The sequence below is a fragment of the Bubalus bubalis genome, chromosome 11 (assembly GCF_019923935.1).
Source record: "Bubalus bubalis isolate 160015118507 breed Murrah chromosome 11, NDDB_SH_1, whole genome shotgun sequence".
Lineage (NCBI taxonomy): Eukaryota > Metazoa > Chordata > Mammalia > Artiodactyla > Bovidae > Bubalus > Bubalus bubalis.
In genome coordinates, this window is record NC_059167.1 from 26,887,363 (window position 1) to 26,913,256 (window position 25,894).

Genomic DNA, 25,894 nt, shown 5'->3' on the forward strand with positions numbered 1-25,894 from the left:
TGGCTAAATGCCCAATAAGTGGTAGCTGTTTATGAAAGCATTGTTGCTACTGGGTTCTTTTCTTACTATGCATGACTTCAGGTAGCTGATATAAGCTCTGTGAGCCTCTCTCTGTTACCCTATCTGAGAAGTGAGGTCAATGAGGATTAAGTGAGATGCTGTGCAAGCATGTAACACACTTTCTGGCATGATGCAGATACTTAATAGATGTCAGTTTTCTTAACTGTTCCATAATCTTTGTCTCCTCATTGGCCCATGCATGACTGGAATTCCTTCATAATAATTTTAATTCTGGGATATCTGTTGACAAGTACTAACAAACTGAACTGATTTAAAAAAACAAAAACAAAAAACACCATCCTTTAAAATTTTCTCCTTAAAGTGGAATGAAGGAAAAAGCACATGGGTATTAGGTACTGGAGAAATACCTAGGAAAGGGAACAGGGGAGCAAAGGCTGGCAAAGATAAGCATTTTGTCTTCTACCATCCTCCACAGGGTGGATCTTGCCAGCTATACACTCTCCTGTCTAAACTTCTCAGCCTCAAGCACCAGGAAACTCTGCCCTATAACTTGAGAGAATCCAGGAGTCCAAGCTTTAATGAAACTTGGAGGTGGGGAGAGTACAGATTTTTGATAACCATTGTTTATAAAGTAGGTGACTCTCCATATTTGGAGCGTGTCTCCACCACCTGTGGACTTGACTCTTACAAGCCCAGAGCACGTTAGTGGCTATTTTTGGTTAAACCCCAGCATTTAAGTCTATAAAAGTTTCTTTCCATATGCCCCTTTGGTCTTCCTGCATCTGCGATCTGGAGCCGCAACCGCATCAAGAACCGTGTCCGTTTGTCACGTGTATAGATACTAATGACTTAAATCTACTAGTGTGCACACTGTGGGATACTGCCGGGTGGGGTGGGTGAGAAGCGTGCAGGGGACCGTGCAGACCTGGGAGACTGGAACTACCACCAGGGGGCGCTCGCCTGCGGAGACAGTTTGGTAGAGGAGACGCCGGGGACTGGGGGCGCCTCCGCAGAGAAGCACAGTACCACCTCTCCTCCTCAGATCCTCTGGGCTTCCTTGCAGTAGATGAGCTTGAGGAGCTTCCCGGGATCTTGCTCTAGGGCGAGACGGCCTTCCCAGCCAGCCCTTGAGAGATGAGAACCCTCATCCTTCACCTCCCGACCCGTGCTACGAGGCTTTGCCTCTCCAGGGGCACAAGGCTGCTCTTGCCGCTGGGACTGGGCAAATCCAACGCCTCGCTTAAAGAGGCAGAGTTCTCTATATAATGACACCGAAGCATACAGCTCCTCTCGGACTCAACGTGGCTCAGGGTCTGGGGAACCGCCCGTCAATGCGAGGCCCCTAGCCCGGCAGCTTCAGTTTCAGCATCACCTGTTAGGAATGCTCAATCGCAGGCCCGCGCCCCAGTATCTCTCGAATCCAAGACAGGGGAGGGGCGCCGTGTGTGCCTTGCCGCCCCTGAGAGTGACAGTGAGGCGCTGGACGGTGACAGCCCCTCCCCTGGGGCTTCCTACTTCGCTCAGGTGAGAGTGGACGGCGAGGCAGGCAGCCCGGGTCCTCCTGCGATCTCCTGGCCGCAGGCTAGGTGGTCACGTGGGCTCTTGGCATCTCCACTCCTCCCCGCCCCCACCGCCGCCTCGAGCCTATAAGAGGAAGGAGAGGCTCCTAATTAAGTCGTTTGTGATCTTTGCAGTGTGTCGGACTGCTGGCCCTTCGGATACCCACTCCCTGGCCCCTGCTGCTAGGCCGCTGGGAGCGCGGAGGCTTCGAGAGACGCCTCTGGAAACTTGCAGAACAGATAAGGGGCGGCGGGAGCCCGACCATAGTGGAACCATCCTGGGCTGCGACTGGCATCCGGTGCTGCGGGTGCAGGCGAGCGTTTGGGGTCTGGGCTGCGCTGCGTGCGCTCGCTCCCCGTTTGCGGGGTGCCCCAGCTGCGTGCGGGGCACAGAACTAGTCCGGGGGAAGCACGTGCCGCGGGTTAGTGACTGCTAGGTTGGTGTGCACAAGGAAGGTAAGTGCCCCTTCTCTCCAGCTGTGATTTGATTGTCTGATTTAATGTTTGAAATCCAACGGTGGGAAAACAGTAATATTGAAAACAATAAAAGACACCCCCTAATCCGCCTCCCCTCCCCCCGCCCCGAAAACTGCTGGAAACAGACATTTCATGTTTTGACTAAATGTTTTCATTCAAGAGGCTGGCGTATTAACTAATGAGTTTGTGCCCGTTGCTCCGGGTTCATTGTGCTAATAGACGTTTTCGAAGGAAAAATCTCTACATTCTCTAGGAATTTCCCGACCGTAGATGAAATGGTGACAGGAAAGGTGACCAGGGCACTTCATGCTTGAGTTTTGTGGGCCTGGGAAGACGTGCATGTATCAGGCAGGTAGCTAGTATTTTTAAATATATTTAACTGGGAAACCAGAAAAGCAGAGTTAACTTCTTTCCTGGAGGATCGAGCGAGATTGAGATCACCTGGACTGTTTTATGTGCTGACCCGGAACCCCGCCACTGTTGTCTTAACACGTTTCTCCGTTCCTGCCTAATTAATATTGGATATTAAATTAAGTCAAGGGAATATTATTTTTGTGAAAAACAAAACTTTGGACTTGGGTGAATATTTAGGAAAATAAGGTTGACTCAATTTTACTAGCTTCATAAAAAGCAACTTTGTGCTTTGTGTTGGCACACAACACTTTTGAGGAAAGATTGTATTGTTAGGTTTCTAGTATTTACATGGGCATTCCATTGGGAATTTTAATTTTTGTTCTAAGTTTCTATACTCACAGTGGCTGATTTCCTTTGTGCATGGGGAAAGAGGTTTGTTATTTAAAAAGTGAACATGTGGAAAGATTTGTGCTGTGAGTATTGTAAAATGTAAATGTACTGTGACCATGAAAAGAACATTACACACTTATTCTTTGGCTCTTATCTTTGTCCTGCAGAAAAACCTATATTTCTGCCTACATTCTAGAAGAGGGGGAAATGTTTGGATCTGTTTATCAACAGGTGGTAAAGCATAAAACTTAAGATTCCATTTTATGTTCAAGCCTTTTTTTTTTTTAATTTGAGTTGCTGAACCATTTTTATTTCGAAAGTCGCTAGTCTCCTGTAACATTTAAGACATACAAGTCTCTGAAGTCAATTTAAAAAACGTTTAGGACATCTTTCATAGAGGGACACAAATGAATCATATCATCATTTACATTTCTCAATTTATTTATAAAATGGAATACGTAGATTCAACCCTTCAAAATATAATCAGCACTTGATATGTCTATTTTTAAGAATATTACAATACAGTTTTCTACACATGTGTATCCAACAGGTAACTCAAGATACATCTTTTAATAATTTAAAAGCATGTTTTGAATCATTTTACATAATATCTATAAATAATAAAATAATAGGATACTGAAGGCTGAACTTGAACCATTTACTGGCATGTTTTTTGGTAATTACATTTAGAATCCTTGAGAAATGTATACTTGAATTTTAGACTTCATCATTCAGCACCAAGCACACTATTTTAGACATATAGCATTTTTGAAAAGTCCAGCTTATTGCAGTATAATTTACATAGAGTAAAATCTGGCCTCCTCAGGTGTATCACACTCTGAATCTTGGCAGTTGCACACAGTCATATAATCCCCTCCATGATCAAGGAATGGAACCCTTCCATCAACCCCAGAAGTGCCCTTTTTAGTTGACCCTCTCCTCTCAACCTCAACCCCTGGAAATCACTGTCTGTTTGCTGACTATATCGTGTTACTCTAATATATTCTTACTCAGAAATAATTGTTGTCCTTTTCTCAAAAGAAAACCTCAGTTCCCCTCCTTTTTTGAGGATGAGCCGGGTTGTCATATTTTTGTTTTAATCCTGTCCCCTTGGGATAAATTGAAGCAAAGACAAAACTATTTTGAAAATGGGAAACCAGAGACACGTTAAATTTATATTGGGCTAGTAGATTTAATTCTTAGCAAATTCGGATCCCATTGTGGTATAAGCCTTTGGTTACAGTGTGCATCATTCATTATTCTGAACTGAAAAACAAGGCCATTTAAAATATATTTATTATGTAATATTAATAGAATATATGGTTTTTTATAATCTTGCCTTTAAGAGATACTTTTATTATATTTGAGATTAAGAAAGTTACTTGAAATTACATATTATCAAGTAATGAGAGGCATAAGAAGAATTGCAAATGACAATTTGTAGTCATTTAAAATAAAATATAGAGTGATTGAGACTACATAGGTTAAAATATTTAATAATCTTCTTAATAGGGGCTAAGGTCCGTGCCTAATTTATTTGTAGATGTCAGTTTTTTTCTTTTCTTTGCCCATGTCGTAAAATCTAGATTTCTCTGTAGGACATAGATATAAAATCTTTTATAAACCAATATTTGTTTCCTGTTTAATACATTATTCATATCAGTAAGCAGGAGCCTGTAATCGCTAGGCACTCCTAATAAAGATACATCAGATTGATGTCGTTTTCCTTTTTCCTTGGTGTTGTGAAAAACAAGAGCCTGTCTTTTAAATATGCATACAACTTACCTTTCAGAGAACTACAGTGGCAGTAACTAGCGTACGCAGACTGGCAAGTTTATGAAGCACCGGCAAACTGAATAGTTGGCATTTCTGACTGGAACAGTTACAGCTCTTGATAATAGCTAAGGGCTTTACGAAGGGAATCATTTGCAGGTGTACTTGAGAGAGGACAGAAGAATGAGGGTCACCTGGAAAGACAAATTACTGGACCCATATTTCCACAAAGCAGGACTGCCGTTTTGTTGATGAATGTTTTGTGTTCTACTATTGAACCCTGGACTGGCAGGAGAGTTGAATGTGCTCAACTCTGCAAGGTCATGTCCTTTTGAATATCTTCACCCACAGCTCTCCTCCACCCTCCCCCAAATATTTTAATATGGTTCGGATTCCTAAAAGTGGAGCATTGTTACTGACAGTTGGTATTGGGAAGGAGCAAATACTTGATGATGAAAGAGAAGATTGATGGGCTTGCCCTGCACAGCCCCACCCCTACCCTTACGGTGTGATAACCGTGGGGCGGAGGCTTTGTCCTCTTCCTGTATTCAAGCCCTAAAAATCCTATCTCCTGTCTAGCTCAGTAGGCTACAAGGGAAGTTATTTTTCTCATTTTGGAAAATACCTGTACATGGTCTTAAGAGTTGCATGTGAGTTAATTATTAATGATGATTGTGTGATGATTTTAGAGTGCTTTTTATTTCTAATATCAAACTGAGAGCGTTAATATTTTTCTTTGGGAAAGATACATTTAAGGCTAATGGTTGGCAAGTAGCCACCTATACACATCAAGGGCACTTGACACCTAAGACATACTCTTCATCTTTAAATTCCTTCCATTGTCTGCTTTGTGAATGTGAATTTATGACTTATTCAGGCACAGATGTGGGGTGTTAGTGCTGAATGCTTGGACAAGTGTGATGGGCAGACTGGAAAATACAGCATAGGAGCGTGTGGTATTTTGTGTCCCACGCAGACTACTTGCAGCTCAGCTTTTTGGGCAGTGGTGATGGACTGTCAAGAAGGTAAGAGTAAAATTAGGAGGCAGAAATCTTCAGGGTGGCCAAAAGGGCATCTGAATCTAAATCCTCTCGAAATCCTGTCTAACACTCTAAGCATATTCAGTGGCATACCGAAAGACTGGGGGAACCCATGTGAGGTCCCTGTCTTTACTGAAGATGTGGGAACTCAGGGAGTTTGTGATTTGTCTAAGGTCACCTGGTCTTCAGGCACAGCTGGGCGTTGGGCCCAGTGTTCTGCTCTGTCCTCTGGACAAGAATATATATAAAAACAGGCCTAGTGGTGACTGCCTTCTGATTTTTTTTTTTAACCATACTTAATAGGCACTTTGATAAAAATCAGTCTACTCTTTCTAGAGTGTCTTTGTGCCATTTCTAGGGCCTGCCCTTTTCTTTGCCAAGGAATCACTGTCAATATTTGGAATTTTAAAAACTTTTAAAAAGTTAAAATTATTTTTTAGTTCAAGAGCCATAATGCATTCCCCAGCTAGTACATTAGAACACTGTGTATAATCCCATGTGTACAAAAAGCTTTCATGCTGGACACAGACGTGACCTGAGAGGGCTCCACACAGGTGTGTGTGCTGGAGGTGTGTGAGAGAGAGAACTTTGGGCAGAAGACAAGGGCTGTTCATCATGAAGGATATGGGCCACCTGTTTTAGGCCATGGTGAGGAATTAAAACCAGCATGCAAATAAATGATTACTTTTAGATTCGGGATGTCCGGGTACACATTCTTTTGTTGGCCTGGTGAAATTCTACACCTGCCAGGCCCAACAGTTAAGGTGTTTAGAGACTGTTTTTCCTTGTTATACCAGAGCTTGAGGTCACAGAGGCAATGCTTCGATGTTCAAACCAATGTGTCAGGACAATCCAGTTGGTACATTGTTGTAGATATTTATTCTTTTGAGAATCCTTTCCTTCAGTCAGTTTATATTCTTGGTTTAGAGCAGAACTGCTTAAATGACCACAGGTTGTTTATTCACTTTTCTAGACCTCCAATGAAGACGACTTTCCTTTTGCTACCTGCTCTCTTGGGTCCCAGGTCTACTGCAGTGATTTAAATTCATCACCCTTTGTTGTGTCTTTGCCTAAGAAGGAAAAACCCTTTGCATTGGCTACCAAGTTATTAGTTACCCAAAACTCCACTGACAAATAGTTGTCATGTGAATCTGGATAATTTAAAAGATACCCAACCAAATCCCAGCACATCCTCTAAAGCACTGTCAAGCAACCAGCTATCACATTAATTATCAGGGTACTGGGGTGTGTGTGGAAATCTCAGAGAAGTTGGTGGATATGTATAAAACCCGTATTTTCTAAACCAAGTTGCTGTGCCTGGATGAATCTCCTGGATTCATAGATTCAATAGATTGCCTGGATGAATCTTCTGGCATTTGCTATTTTGCGGTATGCATCTGACAGGTCATTTCAGCATTTCTGGGTCAAGAATGAACATTTCAGTTATAGGTGTAAAAGTTCAATGGGATTGATTCTTTGCTCTTTAGAGAGATGTCATTTTGATTTTAAATGATGTTTTCTCTTTCCAACTGGATAATGGGGAGTATTATTTCAAGTTCATGGGTTTCCTTGCTACTATTCATCACTTTGTGTTAGTAGAAACTTTATGGTTTTAAGAGGCCTAATGAAAGGAAAAGATGGCCTTGGTTTTCTGATAGTTTAGTGGGTTGGCTTTTCTGAGCTACTTAAGCTGAAATGCCAAATACATTTCTTTTGGGCAATGTAAAGTTCAGACAACATGAAAGTCAGCCCAACTTTGATTGGCCAATATGTTCAGAGAATGATTTTTTTTTGTTTAAGCAATTTAATTGGTTTTTAAAAGTTGAGTATTACATTGAAGCCTGTTTTCAAATTCTTATTTTAAAATCTACTGCTTTCCTGCTTAATTTCTTGAATATAATTTGATCTTCATTTGATGATTGAGAGTGTTGAATTTATCCTTACGTAAGTTTACTGTGAGTAGTGTTCTGTATAAGAAATAGGCTTACCCAGAGGCTCAGCAGTAAAGAACCGGCCTGCCATGCAGGAGATGTGGGTTGGCTCCCTGAGTTGGGAAGATCCTCTGGAGAAGGAAATGGCAACCCACTCCAGGATTCTTGCCTGGGAAATCCCATGGACAGAGAGGAGTCTGATGGGCTACAGTCCATGGGGTTGCAAATGAGGTGGACATGATTTAATGACTAAATAACTGTATAAAAAAGTTGGGATACTCACCATGGTGATCGCACTAAACTTTGGATATGCTTTTTAAAATTATTATTAAATTGTGTAAGCCATCTTGTTTTCTTTTTTTAAGTTTAAGAAATAAATATTTAATACTGTAAATCAACTATGTGCATGCATTCTAAGTTACTTCAGTCGTGTCCAACTCTTTGGGACCCTGTGAACTGTAACCCACCAGGCTCCTCTGTCTGTGGAATTTTTCAGGCAAGAATACTGGAGTGGGTTGCCATTTCCTTCTCCATAGGATCTTCCAGACCCAGGGATTGAACCCGTCTCATGTCTTCTGCATTGGCAGGTGGCTTCTTTACCACTAGCACCACCTAGGAAGCCCCAATCAGCTATACTTCAATATTGCTTCCAGAAGACAATTTTTATGCATGTTACTTAAGTATTTTGTTCTCAATTATATACTGTTTAAGTTGTGTTTTAAAATTCTTTAAATGTCTTTTGATTAAATACTTGGCCACATAAGATGCTCGGTTCAGTTCAGTTGTTCAGTCGTGTCTGAGTCTTTGTGACCCCATGAACTGCAGCACGCCAGGCCTCCCTGTCCATCACCAACTCCCGGAGTCCACACAAACCCATGTTCATTGAGTTGGTGATACCATCTAACCATCTCATCCTCTGTCATCCACTTCTCCTCCTGCCCTCAATCTTTCCCAGCATCAGGGTTTTTTCAAATGAGTCAGCTCTTTGCATCAGGTGGCCAAAGTATTGAAGTTTCAGCTTCAACATCAGTCCTACCAATGAACACCCAGGACTGATCTCCCTTAGGATGGACTGGTTGGATCTCCTTGCAGGCCAAGGGACTCTCAAGAGTCCTTTCCAACACCACAGTTCAAAAGCATCAATTCTTCATTCAATAAAAGGTGCTCAGCTTTCTTTATAGGCCAACTCTCACAGATCATTTAGCAAAAATAACCCACTAAAATACAGTCACTGAGGTGCAGTATGGAAAACATAAGCACAGTGTATGTGTATGTGCAGGTCGATTGAAATGGGAGAAGTGTTTTTAGGGCAAATTGAGGGATAAAAAACCTCCTAACAATACAGTCAATTTTAGAGCTGACATCTAAAGGCTACCAGTGACCTAACTGCCAACTCCTATATTCAGTCACTTGCTCTAACAGGTCATTTCTATGGTTCTATAAATGTTTTCAAGGATCTCTATTAAAGACCTTCCTTGATAGACACAATGTGGTGTAAACATCAATGGAATATTATTCAGCCTTAAAAAAGAAATTCTGACACGTGTGCCAACATGGGTGAACCTTGAGGACATGAGGCTTGGTGAAATAAGCCAGTCACAAAAGAACAAATACTGTATGATTCCTCGTATGTGAGGTACTAAATAGTTTAAATCTGTACAGACAGACGGAGAAGGAAATGGCAACCCACTCCAGTACTCTTGCCTGGAGAATCCCATGGACAGAGAGTCTGGCAGGGTACAGTCTGTGGGGTCACAAAGAGTCGGACGTGACTGAAGTGACTACACACGCACGCACGCACGCACGCACGCACGCACATACAGACAGAAGTAGAATGGTGGTTGCCAAGGAGCTGGGGGACGGAGGAATGGGGAAGTTGTTTAACATGCATAGAGCCTTAGTTTTGCAAGATGAAGAGTTCTAGAGATTGGTTGCATGACAAAGAGAAAGTATTTTACATTACTGAACTGTAAACTTAGAAATAGTTAAGATGGTAAACTTGATGTGTATTTTACTAGAACTTTTTAAAGTTTGGAAATTGCTAGTTTTGACAATAATTCTGTTCAGTTCAGTCACTCAGTCATGTCCGACCCTTTGCAACCCCATGAATCGCAGCACGCCAGGCCTCCCTGTCCATCACCAACTCCCGGAGTTCACTCAAACTCATGTCCATTGAGTCGGTGATGCCATCCAGCCATCTCATCCTCTGTTGTCCCCTTCTCCTGCCCCCAATCCCTCCCAGCATCAGAGTCTCGTCCAATAAGTCAACTCTTCTCATGAGGTGGCCAAAGTACTGGAGTTTCAGCTTTCGCATCATTCCTTCCAAAGAACACCCAGGACTAATCTCCTTCAGAATGGACTGGTTGGATCTCCTTGCAGTCCAAGGGACTCTCAAGAGTCTTCTCCAACACCACAGTTCAAAAGCATCAATTCTTCGGCCCTCAGCTTTCTTCACAGTCCAACTTTCACATCCATACGTGACCACTGGACAATAATTAGCATTATGCTTTATCCTTTATATTTTCTTTTAGGAATCAGGGATTGTATACGTTGACTGGGAATCTAAGTAGTTGAAATATGGAATCCTGTACTCATGATTAATAAATACACATAGATATTTTTAAAAATTCCCTTGATGTTATATTTATCTTCAGCTACCATTCTCTCTCCGGTCCCTTGTGGTCAGCCAGTGTTGATTGGAAGTGGTAGCACCTTTGTATTAGTTCCTTTTTATTTTACCTGGTCTGCCTGCCTCCTTTACTGGGGACCATGGCTCCTTGAAGGCAGGGTGTATGTCTCTTGGGATTCCTTTAGATCCTCTGTATCTGCTTAATACCATGCCTACTGAAAGTGCTCCATCTTTAATACTCTTTACTGGCTGAAAGCATATATTTTCAACACATTTCTTCATTTTTTTCCTTGTTTTTAATCTGCATCATGTGGGATCTTAGTTCCCTGACCACAGATCAAACCTGTGCTACCTGCATTGAGAATGTGGAGTCTTAACCACTGGACTGTCAGGGAAGTTTCTTCATATTCTTTTCTTACAATAGATATTTATAGCATTGTATTGGAAGGTGAATAAAATATAGTGTGTGCTTTCAGGGAGCTTAAAACCTAATTGTATGTACTTCTTACTCTCCCACTCCACTGTTACCACTTCCAAGAAGGATTCAATGTAGTTCTCATCTAATAGGGGTGCTAGTGTGAAAAAAGTGTTAAGGCATAGAATGCCAACCACTTCACAATGTACTTTGTGTATTTCTTATGGATGTGGCAGGTTTTCTGTAGGAAAATGAAGGAGGTTAGAGTGGAATGATGAGTTGGGGCAACATAGTGGAATGCCTTGACTGTTAGAAGAGCATGGCTTAGAAGAGGCTGGTGGGGAGCAGAGGGCTGCTCAGAGCTGGGTTTTTAAGAATGTTAATCTGGCCCCTCTGGGGCCCTGGAGAGAGCTAATTGGAGTCTAGGAGCAGTGAGGAACCTATTTAAGATGCACAGATAAGAAGTAGCAAGAGCTTGCTCCAATGGTGGCAAAAGACTTAATGGGGGAAAGGCATAATGGAGAGAAAAACTCATGATGATGGGTTTGATGAAAGGCAGCTGGATGAAGGGGAGAAGACAGATAACTGTAATGGGCTTTGTCATTAACACAAACAGGAAATGAGTGGCTTAGGGGAGGAAAATGATGAATTTTTCCATGGATATTGTACCAGTTGGTCTTCCCAGGTGGCACTAGTGGTAAAAAACCCACCTGCCAATGCTAGAGACGTAAGAGGCTTGGATTCGATCTCTGGGTCAGGAAGATCCCCTGGAGGAGGGCATGGCAACCCACTCCAGTGTTCCTGCCTAGAGAATCCCATGGACAGAGGAGCCTGGAGGGCTGTAGTCCATAGGATCGCAAAGAGTTGGACATGACTAGCGATTTAGCTGGAGAAGGCAATGGCACCCCACTCCAGTACTCTTGCCTGGAAAATCCCATGAATGGAGGAGCCTGGTAGGCTGCAGTCCATGGGGTCGCTAAGAGTCGGACAGGACTGAGCGACTTCACTTTCACTTTTCATGCACTGGAGAAGGAAATGGCAACCCACTCCAGTGTTCTTGCCTGGAGAATCCCAGGGATGGGGGAGCCTGGTGGGCTGCCGTCTATGGGGTCGCACAGAGTCGGACATGACTGAAGTGACTTAGCAGCAGCAACAGCGATTTAGCATGCATGCATGTATTGTACCATTAGCCAGTGCTCTATAACACATTGTCATCAAGTTTAGCAGCTTAAAACGACAAACATCTCACATGGTTTCTGAGAGGAATACAGAAGCAGTTTAGCTAGGATATAGTCCAGGGCTGCAGTCACCTGACCATTAGACTGGGGCTATAGTTCCTTACTGGCTGTTGGCAAGAGGCCACTGTAGGGCTACTTGAGTGTCCTCACAATATGGCAGGTAGCTTTCCCCCAGAATGAGTGATCCAAGAGAGCAAGCCAGATAGAGGCTGCAGTGCCTTAGTCATGGAAATGCATGCCATCCATTCTGCCATAATTTATTATAAAAGGGCGTCACTAAATGCAGCCCATACTCAAAGGGGAGGTTAGGCACCATCTTTTGAAGGGAGGAGTGTTGAAGACCATGGATATTTTTTTAAAACTACCACAGATATATTGTTTTGATAACAAATGGAGTGAGCATTCAGAGGAAAATGTCAGGAAGAAGGAATTGGGAGCTTTAGAGAGCCAAGCTGCCTGCATAGGGAGGTAGGTGCCAGCTGGAGCTGAAAATGGAGAACTTCTCTAGGCAAATTTTTTAATGATCTCTCTCAACCAATCTCATTATTAAAGGTCATTGTTCCCTTCCCAAATTATATTATTCCAGATATTTAAACTTTTTTTTAAGGTTTCTATTTTTAATTTCTTGTATTATTTTGTTTTTTCTCCAAGCTTATCATGAAAAATCTCAGTTACATAAAAGTTGAAAGACTAGTATAGTGTCCATATATTCACTATCTGGAATCAGTAATTATCAGCATTTTGATTTATTTGCCCACTTTATCTATCTATCCATCTGAATACTTTTCTGAACTACTTATTGAGTGGCATTCTTTGGTAAAGAAGGGTTTCCCCCTCTATCTTGGGAAAAACTACAGGTCCTCTTAAAAAGGCAGAGTACAGGTTTAATTCTTTTCCCCTGATTACTAATTAAGAGAGTGAGGAACTCATGTAACAGTTACTCGCAGTGGTAGCAGATGATTTTATTTGAACACCAGTATGGACTCGTAGTCCAAAGCATATGTAATTTTGCTGTTTATTGCCAAGTACCCATGGAAGTTGTGCCATTTTGCATTCTCACCAACAGTGTAGAAGCCAGTCCATGTTTTTTCTGTAACCTTGCCAAGAGAGTCTGTTGTAAAACATTTGAGTTTTTGGCAAACATCAGTGAGAAATGGTATTTTGGTACAGTTTGATTTGTATCTTTTTATTGAACAAAGTTGAACATCTTTTTATGTGTTTTAAGAGCCATTTGCCTTCCTTTTTATGTGTTCTGTTTGTGTTTTTTGCCTGTTTTCCCAATGAAGTTTGGATTTTTTTTTAAATCTTAGTTTAAGAGCTCTCTCTATATACCAGAGACATTAGCCCTTTGTTTCTAATATGAGTTGGGAGTATTTTTTTCCAGTTTGTCATTAACGTTTTGAGTTATGGTGTTTTTTAAAATTAGTTTTTAGTGGAATATAGTTGATTTACAAGGTTGTGTTAGTTTCTGATGCACAGCAAAGTGGACCAGTTACATAAATACACATTTACCCTTTTGAAAAATTCTATTCCCATATAAGTCAGTACGGAGTATTGAGTAGAGTTCCCAGTGCTATACAGTAGGTTCTTATTGTTATCCATTTTATATATAGTAACGTACATATGTCAATCCCAGTCTCCTGATTTATCCTTCCCCCTTGATAACCATAAGTTTTCTACGTCGTTGACTCTATTTCTGTTTTGCAAATAGATTCATTTGTACCTTTTTTTAGATTCCACATATATGTGTATCATATAAAAAATATGAAATGCTTCAAAATTTGCATGTTATGCATGCACAGGAGCCATGCTAACCTCTGTATTATTCCAGTTTTTAATATGTATGCTGCCAAAGTGAGCACTGACTTATGCCGTTTTTATGATATGTGGATATTTACTTTCATGAGTTTCTGTACTTTTATGCACATCTTTTAATTGCATCTGGATTTTGAGTCATAGTTAAGGTTTCCCCTACACCCGTATTATAAGGGGATTTATCTGTGTTCTCTTCTAACCTGTGCAGCCCCTTCTTCCTCCCTCCATTCCTGTCTTACCCCCTCTCCCTTCCTCCTCCCTCTCCTTTCTCTTTCCAATTCTCTCCTAACATTTGGAGTTTATTCTGTCATACATGTCTTTTTCCAATGATTATTCTGTGTTCCAATGTTTTTGTAGCGATTTGAGACATCGCCTTTATCATATGACAAATTTCCAAAAACTTTTGACTTTTAAATTTGCTATTTTGGGATTTTCTATTCTGTTGCATAGCAGTGTGTTTCTCTCCAGTCAGGAAAGAAACTACACAATAGGTTCAACAGGAGAAGTCTAATATAAGAATTCCCAACTGTGATGGGAGATTAAGTGTAAGATGTAAGAAACTCTATAAGGCACCCAAGAGCCGAGGTAGACTACCCAAGGAAGGACAAACTTCGGGGGGTGGGGGTGTTCGGATCTCCTTGGAAAAGACAGTTTGGCCACTAAAATATTCACTGGTTTACCCAGACAAAAGTGGTCTGGAGTTGCAGGTGGGGAGCAGGCAATCAGCATTTGGTAGCGTGGGCATGCCCTGGAAATCCAGTTGCCTGCCAGAGCGGAAGGCCTTCAGAGCATGCAGGTGCTGGTGATGAAGCTTGCACAAGGAACAACTTCTCTAACTCCTCAGGCCATAGTCTAAATAGGTCATTGCAGAAGATTCTTGCCATGCCAGGGCTACAAGTTTGCAATGGGATCTCGTTCTGGACTAGCACAGGCTCCACTGGCTGTTCTCACCCACAATGGCAGCCTCTGCCCCCGCCAGAAATCACAGCGGCCTCTTCCTCCCGCAGTCCCTGCAGCGCCCTCTACTGAGAAGGCTTAGCACTGCGCTCAGTTTAAATGCTTAAAGGAATTCTATTGCCATAGAACTTATATTATGTATACTGAAGAGTGCATTAGAAGGTGAGAGGCAATAAATTGATCATTGACAGGTGCATTGGCCTATGTATTCCTTTTTTATCATTGGATATTCATAATATATTTGAAGATCTGTTAATGCTAGTCATTCTTACTGATCTACCCTTTGAGGTAGATTTTTTAAATTTTTCTGTAAGAATTTAAAAATGAATTTATCTACTTGTAGGGGGGAAAAAAACTGGTTGGCATTTTTATTTAATCCTATATTTTTTAAGTTTTTTTTTTTTTTTTCTCCAGAGATTGAACCCAGGCCACAGCACTGAGAGCCCAAAGTCCTAACCACTAGGCTACCAGGGAACTCCCTGTGTTTTTTAATTTTTAAAAGTATTTTATATTAAATTCTCATGGTAGAAAATTCTTATACTGCTACTGCTAAGTCGCTTCAGTTGTGTCCGATTCTGTGTGACCCCATAGACGGCAGCCAACCAGGCTCCCCTGTCCCTGGGATTCTCCAGGCAAGAACACTGGAGTGGGTTGCCATTTCTGTCTCCAATAGTTAACAACAAAAGCTTTATGGAAGTGAATGAAGAAGAAAATGAATTCCATGCCTTTTATTCCTACCCCTCTAAGGTTGTGTGTATATTTTTCAGGATGTATTTCTAGGTCCATATAAGTGTGTATGTATAATAAAAATGTGTCAGCCTTTTTCACAGTATGCTTGTACCTGTAACTTAGAAATGTCTTTTCTTTTTTCTTTACAGCCATACCTGTCCATGACTCTGAGAACATTATAATGTCCTTTTGTACCTCTTCTTACAAGGGGTTTTCCTAGCTGTTACCTACTCAAGACATGGATGTCAAAAACTCACCATCTAGCCTTAATTCTCCTGTCTCCTATAACTGCGGTCAATCCATCCTACCCCTGGAGCCAGGCCCCATCTATTTACCCTCTTCCTATGTAGAGAGCCGCCATGAATACTCAGCCGTGACATTCTATAGCCCTGCTGTGATGAATTACAGTATTCCCAATAACTCAGAAGATGGGCCTGGTCGACAGACCACAAGCCCAAATGTATTGTGGCCTACTCCTGGACACCTCTCTCCTTTAGCCATCCATTGCCAGTCGTCACTTCTGTATGCAGAACCTCAAAAGAGTCCTTGGTGTGAAACCAGATCATTAGAACACACCTTACCTGTGAACAGGTAAATCCAGTCTTCATTCTGAATTATATTATGGCCGATATTCAGATTGCTTTATGATTTAGTGAGAAGAAAGATATGTGTTATTACAAGGCCTTCATTATCACATAGAGCAACTAAAACATCTGATGTTCTGAATTCTAGGATATCTATTCTGATATTCTAGTCCTTACTAAAAAGTTGAGCTTTTAGATCTGTGTTGTGGGGGAGAATTCACTTCATGACTGTCTTTGGAAAATATTTAACTTAAATCACTTTCTTCTTGATGAAGTTATTTGAGTTTGAAAAAGGAATTTTTACTTTCAGGTTAGATCCTTCCTATCTTTAAGTGAAATCACAACTTAGTGTTCACGACAAATTATGTCCAAGATAAAAGTAACCATTGGTATTACAAGTTGATGAAATACTAGACAGGTGAAAAGACAAACTTTGCTACAAATGTTTAAACAGTGAACTAAATAACATTTTATAAAGATTGACAGGAAACTAAATGTGGACTTTAGTTGAACATTCCTAAACTCTTAAGTGTGAAGAAGGCAATGGCACCCCACTCCAGTACTTTTGCCTAGAAAATCCCATGGACAGAGGAGCCTGGTGGGCTGCAGTCCATGGGGTCACTAGAGTCGGACACAACTGAGTGACTTCACTTTCACTTTTCACTTTCATGCATTGGAGAAGGAAATGGCAACCCACTCCAGTGTTCTTGCCTGGAGAATCCCAGGGACGGGGGAGCCTGGTGGGCTGCCGTCTATGGGGTGGCACAGAGTCGGACACGACTGAAGCGACTTAGCAAACTCTAAGTGCAAGGTGACATAATGGATTATTTGCATTCAATTTGTTATACATACACACATGTATATATTTTGTGCTAGGTGGCTTGTGGGGTTTTACTTCCCCAACCAGGAATTGAACTCAGATAGTTTTAATGATAATCATGGCTATGGAGGGCAGAGGTAGTATAGGGAGAAGCATGAGGGAGCATAACTTTACACAACAACTCAAGTACTAAGTCATAGCATATTTGACATTGAAATTTATTACTTTCGAATATCATAAAATTTTGAAAAAGCCATATTACACACTAATTTTATTTTTCTTCTTTTTTAAAGAACTTTTTGATTGGTAAAAGAGAATATGAAAAATGTAGATAACTTTTTAAAAATAATGTCTTCTCATTCAACTTTTAAAGGAAGAAATATCTTATTTCTGAGGACAAGTTCTAATCAGAGTTCTGCGAATATTTGGGTACATTAAACCTCAGCATATTAAATTTATAAATCAATCATACCTCTGCCATGTCCTTTCCAAAGGAAACATGCTGTAGCAAAATTAGGAACTAGCCCGGTGTGTTCTTGGTGTCTGCAGGTGCTCCCTTGTGGGTTCTCCCTTCCTCTGTGGTAAGCCCTGGCCCTTTCTCCACCCTGCGTTGAACACCTGCTTTCTTCAGAGCCTTCTCAAGGGACAGGCATGTGTTTATGCTCTCCCCCTCTCCCCTTCTCTTCTCCTTCACTCTCCCCTTTTCCCCACTGTTCCCACCCAGACTTGATGTGGTCACTGATTACAGAAATATACACCCTGATGGCTACAGCTAGTTCTCCGTGGTAACCAGTGTTCATCTGCACTGCGTGGATGGGTGTAAACTCACCTATCCACTTTCAGACACCAACGATCCTGACAGGGTGACTCTTAATAGATTTGATATCAGTAACAAAGGTTTTGCTTGATCAGATCTCTTGGAATATGTTAATTATGAAGCCTGGAGGGCAAAGAGATACATGAGGCAATGTTCATGCTATTCCTTTTTCTAGAAAGGGCTTGTTTTACCATGGATGTTCTTTTACAGTGAATGTTCTCTTTGCCCCTAGGGAGACATTGAAAAGGAAGGCTAGTGGGAGCAGTTGTGCCAGCCCTGTTACTAGTCCAAGTTCAAAGAGGGATGCCCACTTCTGTGCTGTCTGCAGCGATTATGCGTCGGGATATCACTATGGAGTCTGGTCGTGTGAAGGATGTAAGGCCTTTTTTAAAAGAAGCATTCAAGGTACAAGAGTGTTGTTAGCTGCTTTTTTTGTTTTCCACTTTGTTTTTAAACAACTTTGCGGATGACCTGGCAGAAATTTCACCTTTGTTTGGCCTGCTTGGTACACAGAATACTTGATGAGTGTTTCAGAGGATCATGTGTCTTTGGGGGTGGGGGGATTGTTTCAAGTATAGAGTACTTTATCTTTCACACAGATCTGTACCCCCAAACCCAAATGGATCTTGCACCACCATCACCTGTTGCTGTCTTCCTAGGAGAAAACATCTTATAACCTTTGTGATGGTTGGAAAAAATGTGTGCCCATTAGAAACTGCGAAGATTGTTTCTTCCTTTGACTTATGTTTAATATCTAGCATACGTAACAGTTGAGATGGTGGGCTGGTTCCTGAGGAAGAGAGAATATATTTTATGTAGTCAGTAGCTCAACTAGTGGAACCTCCTTCGCAATCCGATTTTCTGGTCTGAGTTTAGACTGTTTCCCTACCGTTCTCCAAATTTCTGCTAGGCTGGCTTTTTTTTCTGTGATTTTGTTAAATCATCTCTTTAATTAATTTCAAATTGTACACACCTGGTTTCAAGGCCAGTCAGCCCCTTGCCACACGTTTCCTTGCTAGTCCTAATTTGCTGCAGGCACTTTCTTGCTTTCTTGTGCTCTCAGCTATCTCTCTACCCCCATAACCCCTCCCTTGTCAGCCCTCCTTCCAGGCAGTGGCCTGTGTTCCCATCTCAGAGCTCCCTTCCCTTTTCTGCCAAAGCCTTGTTCTTAACCGGTTAAGGAAAGCTACCTTAAAGCAATTCATAGTGTGCAAGTGGCGAACAGCAATTTTTTGAGTTAATTCACCCAATGAAACTCTAGATTGATGCATTTTACCTCAAGCAGAGAAGCTGATGTAATCTAGAGGGAGATGAGGGGTGGAATGTTAGTAGATAAGGAATCACCTTCCTCTGAGTCCCTGGGAAATTCACCCTTCATAGATGAGCACCTCGGAGAAGGCGATGGCACCCCACTCCAGTACTCTTGCCTGGAAAATCCCATGGACAGAGGAGCCTGGTATGCTGCAGTCCATGGGGTCACGAAGAGTCGGACACGACTGAGCGACTTCACTTTCACTTTTCACTTTCATGCATTGGAGAAGGAAATGGCAACCCACTCCAGTGTTCTTGCCTGGAGAATCCCAGGGACGGGGGAGCCTGGTGGGCTGCCGTCTGTGGGGTCACACAGAGTCGGACACGACTGAAGCGATTTAGCAGCAGCAGATGAGCACCTATTTGTCCTCAACCCTCCACTTAGTAGCCCTGTGACTTGATGTCCTGGCCTGGTTCCTCATCTCTGAAATGGAGGTAGTTATTCAAAAACTGAAATGTTGAAAATGTTTGTGAAATGTAGTTATGTGAAAATATTTGGTCAATTATAAACACTGCAAGAGTAGAACTACTTGTATGTATGAAACAAGTTGCCAGTCCAGGTTCGATGCACGATACTGGATGCTTGGGGCTGGTGCACTGGGACGACCCAGAGGGATGGAATGGGGAGGGAGGAGGGAGGAGGGTTCAGGATGGGGAACACATGTATACCTGTGGCGGATTCATTTTGATATTTGGCAAAACTAATACAATTATGTAAAGTTTAAAAATAAAATAAAATTAAAAAAAAAAGAGCAGAACTACTTGTAAATTTAAGTTATTCTAATTTTTCTTTTAACTCTTTTGTTTTCAAATGTCAGCGTCTTTTCTTTCTGCCTGTGTTGTTTCTCTTCTAATCCTAACCTTATTTAAACCCATTTTCTCTAAAATCTTCATAGTTAGGTGGATGAGGGCCTCTGCCATTTCCAAGCTCCTTTGCTTGTCAAAAGGAAAAACAACACAGAGAAAGGAAGCTGATGTCATCAAATATTATCAAAACATAAATCATGTTTGGCTATTTTTTCTTTTATATACACAGAACTTTTCTGCATTTAACATTTTCAGTGCTTAAATTTTTTTTTTTGTTATTGTACTAGTAGATTATCAGGCCAGGTCCAGTTTCTTGTGATATATGATAAGAACAATTTAGATTTTCTGAAATTCAGAACCAAACTCTTGATATGATGACAATTCTCTACTTTGTTGAAGTTCTAGAATTTTATATTTTAAAGGAAGTTTTGATCCAAAACAACTAACTCCATCCTTAAAGAATTTTTCTTATTTGCTCCTTGGGAAAAATCTCTGTATGGACTATATTTCATGAACCTTGAGACTGCAGCTGATAACATTAAGTTTACTGCGCTTTCCCCACATCATTCCTTCCTAATGCATCAGCACAGGAGCTGTTAGGAAAGGGAGAAGGAAGGTCATATCCTAAAAGTGCAAATGGTAATGTTAGTGCTCGTACAATTGCCGAATGCCTAATTGATTATTTCTTTGGACTCTGCCTATTTGTGGTGCCCTCTGGTATAAATGCATTGCAGTAACTCAAAACAGCTACTCAATTTTTTTGGTATGTCGAATGGAATGAGAATCAAATATATTTTCATAAATTGAAAAAGAATAAAACAGATTCTTTTGGGCTTCCCTGGTGGCTCAGCTGGTAAGGAATCTGCCTGTAATGTGGGAGACATGGGTTCAATCCCTGGGTTGTGTAGATCCCCTGGAGAAGGGAACAGCCACCCGTACCTATATTCTGGCCTGGAGAATTCCGTGGACTGTATAGTCCATGGGGTCACAAAGAGTCGGACATGACTGAGCAACTTTCACTTCACTTTGTTTTATTAAATAAATCAATTTTCATTGATTTAAAAAAATATAGGACCTTATTTTTTTTGTTGTTTGAGATATAATTTACATACAACAAAATTCGTCTATTTTATAGTTTTTTTTTTGTTTGTTTGTTTTTTGCCAAGCCATGAGGCATGTGGGATCCTAGATCCTCACCAGAAGTTGAACCCACGCTTCCTGCAGTGGAAGAGTGGAGTCTTAACCACTGGGCCACCAGGGAAGCCACAAGTTTTACAGTTTTATGAATTTTGAAAATATATGTAGTCATGTAACCAACACCTTAATTAAGAAACAGAACATTGCTATAACCTCAAAATATTCCTTCATACCCATTGCAGCCAATTTTGCCCAAGCTTCCAGGCCCTGGTGGACCCTTGATCCATTTTCTGTCCTTATAATTTTGCCTTTTCTAGAGTGTCATAGAATTGCATCTTAAAGTTTGTAACCATTTGCGTATGGTTTCTTTCACTTATCATGATGCTTTTAAGATTTATCTGTGTTGTTGGATGTATTAGTAGTTCATTCCATTTTGTTACTAATATTCCAGTAAGTGTACCCCATTTTGTTTATTTGTTCTTTTTTTTGGTTACATTGCAAGGTTTGTGGGATCTTAGTTCTCTGACCAGGGATAGAACTCTGGGAGGGAAGTGTGGAGTCCTAACCACTGAACCACCAGGGAATTACATGTTTATGTGTTCATTTGAATTGTTTCTAGTTCTATGCTATTTTGAATAAAACTGCTGTGAACATTTATGCATATCTCTGTTTAGACATATCTTTTTGTTTCTTCTGGGTAAATACTTATGAGTAAAATTGCTACTTGTATGATAAGCTCCGTATGTGGCGCTAGGGGTAAAGAATCTGCCTACCAATGCAGGAAACGTAAGAGATGTGAGTTTGATCCCTGCATCAGGAAGATCCCCTGGAGGAGGGATTGGCAGCCCACTCCAGAATTCTTGCCTGGAGAATCGATGGACAGAGAATCCTTGTGAGCTACAGTCCGTGGGGTCGCGAAGAGTCAGATATGGGTAGCCATTCCCTTCTCCAGGGGATCTTCCACCCAGGGATTGAACTCAGGTATTCTGAATTGCAGGCACATTCTTTACTGTCTGAGCCACAGGGGAAGCCCACACATTCATATGCATTCATTTCTTCAACAAACTATAATTGAGTACTTTGTATGGATTCAGTTCAGCCACTCAGTCATGTCTGACTCTTTGTGACCCCATGGACTGCAGCAAGCCAGGCCTCCCTGTAAAACTTTATATCTTAAAGAATTAGCTTCATGATTTGCCTTGAATTTTGCTTTGCATCTTTCTTAGTTCTGTTCATGTAGAGTAGTATGCTTCTCAGACTGTGGCACAGAGCAAGAAAACCATTTTAATATGTGCAGTGTTTGCTGCAGTTCAAGGACTTTTTTCTTTTTGCTAGAAATGAAGTGAATTACTATGACCTTCTTGCACACGGCATTCTCTAGGCTATTTGTCTTCATATTATTGTGTTTTCCAATCCTTTTTTAAAAAATTAAAATGCTTTTTTACAACAAACTCTGAGACCAACCTCTCAGTTGAGTTCAGTCGCTCAGTTGTGTCCGACTCTTTGTGACCCCATGAACTGCAGCATGCCAGGTCTCCCTGTCCATCACCAACTCCCAGAGTCCACCCAAACCCATATCCATTGAGTCGGTGATGCCATCCAACCATCTTATCCTCTGTCGTCCCCTTCTCCTCCTGCCTGCAATCTTTCCCAGCATCAGGGTCTTTTCCAGTGAGTCAGCTCTTCGCATCAGGTGGCCAAAGTATAGGAGTTTCAGCTTCAACATCAGTCCTTCCAATGAACACCCAGAACTGATCTCCTTTAGGATGGACTGGTTGGATCTCCTTGCAGTGCAAGGGACTCTCAAGAGTCTTCTGCAACACCACAGTTCAAAAGCATCAATTCTTCGGCACTCAGCTTTCTTCACACTCCAACTCTCACATCCATACCACTGGAAAAACCACAGCCTTGACTAGATGTACCTTTGTTGACAAAGTAATGTCTCTGCTTTTCAGTATGCTGTCTAGATTGGTCATAACTTTCCTTCCAAGAAGTAAGCGTCTTTTAATTTCATGGCTGCAGTCACCATCTGCAGTGATTTTGAAGCCCAGAAAAATAAATTCAGCCACTGTTTCCCCATCTATTTGCCATGAAGTGATGGGACCAGATGCCATGATCTTCGTTTTCTGAATGTTGAGCTTTAAGCCAACTTTTTCACTCTCCTCTTTCACTTTCATCAAGAGGCTCTTTAGTTCTTCTTCACTTTCTGCCATAAGGGTGGTGTCATCTGCATATCTGAGGTTATTGATATTTCTCCCGGCAATCTTGATTCCAGCTTGTGCTTCCTCCAGTCCAGCATTTCTCATGATGTACTCTGCATGTAAATTAAATAAGCAGGGTGGCAATATACAGCCTTGACGTACTCCTTTTCCTATTTGGAACCAGTCTGTTGTTCCATGTCCAGTTCTAACTGTTGCTTCCTGACCTGCATACAGGTTTCTCAAGAGGCAGGTCAGGTGGTCTGGTATTCCCATCTCCTTCAGAATTTTCCACAGTTTATTGTGATCCACACAGTCAAAGGCTTTGGCATAGTCAATAAAGCAGAAATAGATGTTTTTCTGGAACTCTCTTGCTTTTTCCATAATCCAGTGGATGTCGGCCATTTGGTCTCTGGTTCCTCTGCCTTTTCTCGGGCCTGGGGCAGCTCTTCTCGGCCGTGCCCGTGTGCCGTCGCAGCCACTGTGACCAACCTCTAGTTGTTCTTTAAATGCTTATTGTTGTAAACCTCATTATAAAATCAGTGAGAATAACATCATGTACAGTTCTTTGAGGCTTTAGAAGATATGTAAAAGATTGCTCCTGCTATGGGAAATACTGTGGGATTACATTTACCTTCAAACTATAAAGCATTATATTCGAAACTACAATAGAAAGTCTCTATTAGAAATATATTTTGGTTTTTAAAATTTATTTTTTAATATAAGTGAGGATAAAACCAATAACAAGATAATTATCTGTCCCTTAAAATGTTTATGGTGGTGGCGGTTTAGTTGCTAAGTCATGTCTGACTGTTGCGACCCCATGGACCGTAGCCCGCCAGGCTCCTCTGTCCATGGGAATTTCCAGGCAAGAATGCTGGAGTGGATTGCCATTTCCTTCTCCAGAGGATCTTCCTGACCCAGAAATCGAACCTGGGTCTCCAGCTTTGCAGGCAGATTCTTTACCGACTGAGCTATGAAGGAATTGCCATAAACATAAAACATAAATAAAAATGTTATATATATATATAATGTATCTATAATGAGTGACTGTGTTAGTTAGGTTACATTATATGGCAAATGGTGATGGGATCGCCTCTTGTGGTTATGTGAGACTCCATCATAGCAGCCTGGGGAGAGGAGTGGAGTCAGAGATGCGCTCCTCCTACCCTGGAGGAAAGCGGACATCCTGTTGTCAAGTGCTTCTGGGCAAGTGCCTCTAGGAGCTAGGAGCGGTGTCCAGACTATAACTAGCAAGAAAATGGGGACCTCAGTCCTACAACTGCAAGGAATTAATTCTATCAACAACTTGAATGAGCTTGGAAGAGGACCCTGAACCTCAGATGAGGCCACAGCCCTGTCAACACATTGGTTGAAGCTTTGCTGGGACCCTGAGTAAATTTTCCTTGAACTGTCTACTCATGGGAACTATGAGATAATACATTTGTTTTATTTTAAGCTTTTAAAGGAATTTATTATGCAAAATGAAAAAGCAGTAACTTTAAGATTATTGAACTGAGCTTAAGTGTTTTCATTTGTAAAATCGGGATCATAGCTCTTTATAGGGAAGTTATATGAGTAAATGAGGTGCTCATGGAAAGAACCTGGATATCAGTAGGAGGTCAGAAATGTTGATGTGTCAGGCTAAGAAGACATTGCTTCCTGTACATGGCCAGGATGGAGGGTCACTTGAGAGAGTGGTTTTTGCATCTCTCAGGTGCCTTTGCTGGTACCTAAGCCAACTCAGGGCATGGCTGGCAAGTCACAAACAACTGAAGTTCAATTTATGTTTTTTTGAACACATGTTACTGGAATCTGGAATCTACCTGAAAGGAGAGAGGATTATAAAATTTCATTATGTTTCAATCATGGAACTATGTCTTTTTGAAGGGGTCTTTAAAATCTGGTGATTATCAAGTGGTACTTCTTTTTTTCCTTGTTTAGTTTGCTGATTTTTTATATTCTCTTATTGATGAGTTTAGTTCTCTTAGCTATGAATTCCCACTAAAAAGTCATGTTAAATCCCAAAGAAAAATGTATGCAAAAGAGTACAAGGAGTTTAGTTTGCTGACCGGACACCAAGTACTACTCTTGAGGAATTTTGTAACTTTGACTGAATCAATTTCAGGTGATTGTCTCACTTTCCATGTCCAAAGAAGAGTATTTCTAAGTGTATCTCTTGAGAATTCTAAAAACATGCAGAGAATAGCCTACTGGTCAAGATGTAGGATATCAAAATATTCCTAGATTTCTTTTACTCACTAACGAGGCACTGATGAGGTGGCACTTGGTTTTTACACCTGTTCCTGTAGCTAGAAGCTGTTTTCCTATTTCTCAGCTGCGTGGCTTTAGCTGTGTTGTTGACCAGAAAAGAGAATTATCCAAAATATTGTAACAATAAACTTCCTTTTTTTTTTTTGCTCTGTTGTAGGACATAATGATTATATTTGTCCAGCTACAAATCAGTGTACCATAGATAAGAACCGACGTAAAAGCTGTCAGGCCTGTCGACTTCGGAAGTGCTATGAGGTTGGAATGGTGAAGTGTGGTGAGTGTTCCCGTCCCCTTCTGTGGTATGTGGGACATGCTGAGAGCCAGGTCAAACTGGGGACAGTTTGAGGACCTGAAGACATGGAGTCTGGGTGAGAGGAGATTTAGGGCCCGGTAATTATCTTCAGCCCTGGGATTTCTTTGGAAGAAATGATGCTAAAGCTGAAACTCCAGTACTTTGGCTACCTCATGCGAAGAGTTGACTCATTGGAAAAGACTCTGATCCTGGGAGGGATTGGGGGCAGGAGGAGAAGGGGACGACAGAGGATGAGATGGCTGGATGGCATCACTGACTCGATGGATGTGAGTCTGGGTGAACTCTGGGAGTTGGTGATGGACAGG

The 25,894-nt window shown here is 41.4% G+C and overlaps 1 protein-coding gene and 1 non-coding gene across 4 annotated transcripts in view; one reads left to right on the plus strand and one right to left on the minus strand.

Annotated features, from left to right (window-relative positions):
- The first annotated feature begins 1,678 nt into the window (after positions 1-1,678).
- Positions 1,679-25,894, plus strand: part of ESR2 (estrogen receptor 2) — a 73,112-nt gene continuing 48,896 nt past the window's right edge. For 2 of the 3 annotated variants that reach the window (XM_044924875.2, XM_006072164.4), the window contains exons 1-4: positions 1,683-2,036; positions 15,478-15,919; positions 17,782-17,954; positions 25,434-25,550. In XM_044924875.2, coding sequence (XP_044780810.1) covers positions 15,567-15,919; positions 17,782-17,954; positions 25,434-25,550 — 643 coding nt within the window. In that variant the 5' untranslated portion in view covers positions 1,683-2,036; positions 15,478-15,566. Of the gene's footprint in view, positions 2,037-15,477; positions 15,920-17,781; positions 17,955-25,433; positions 25,551-25,894 lie in introns of all 3 variants that reach the window. The other variant, XM_044924876.2, reaches the window with a different exon arrangement.
- LOC112577855 lies at positions 13,586-13,689 on the minus strand. The gene has a single exon (XR_003102057.1). It is a non-coding gene; the product is annotated as a U6 spliceosomal RNA (small nuclear RNA).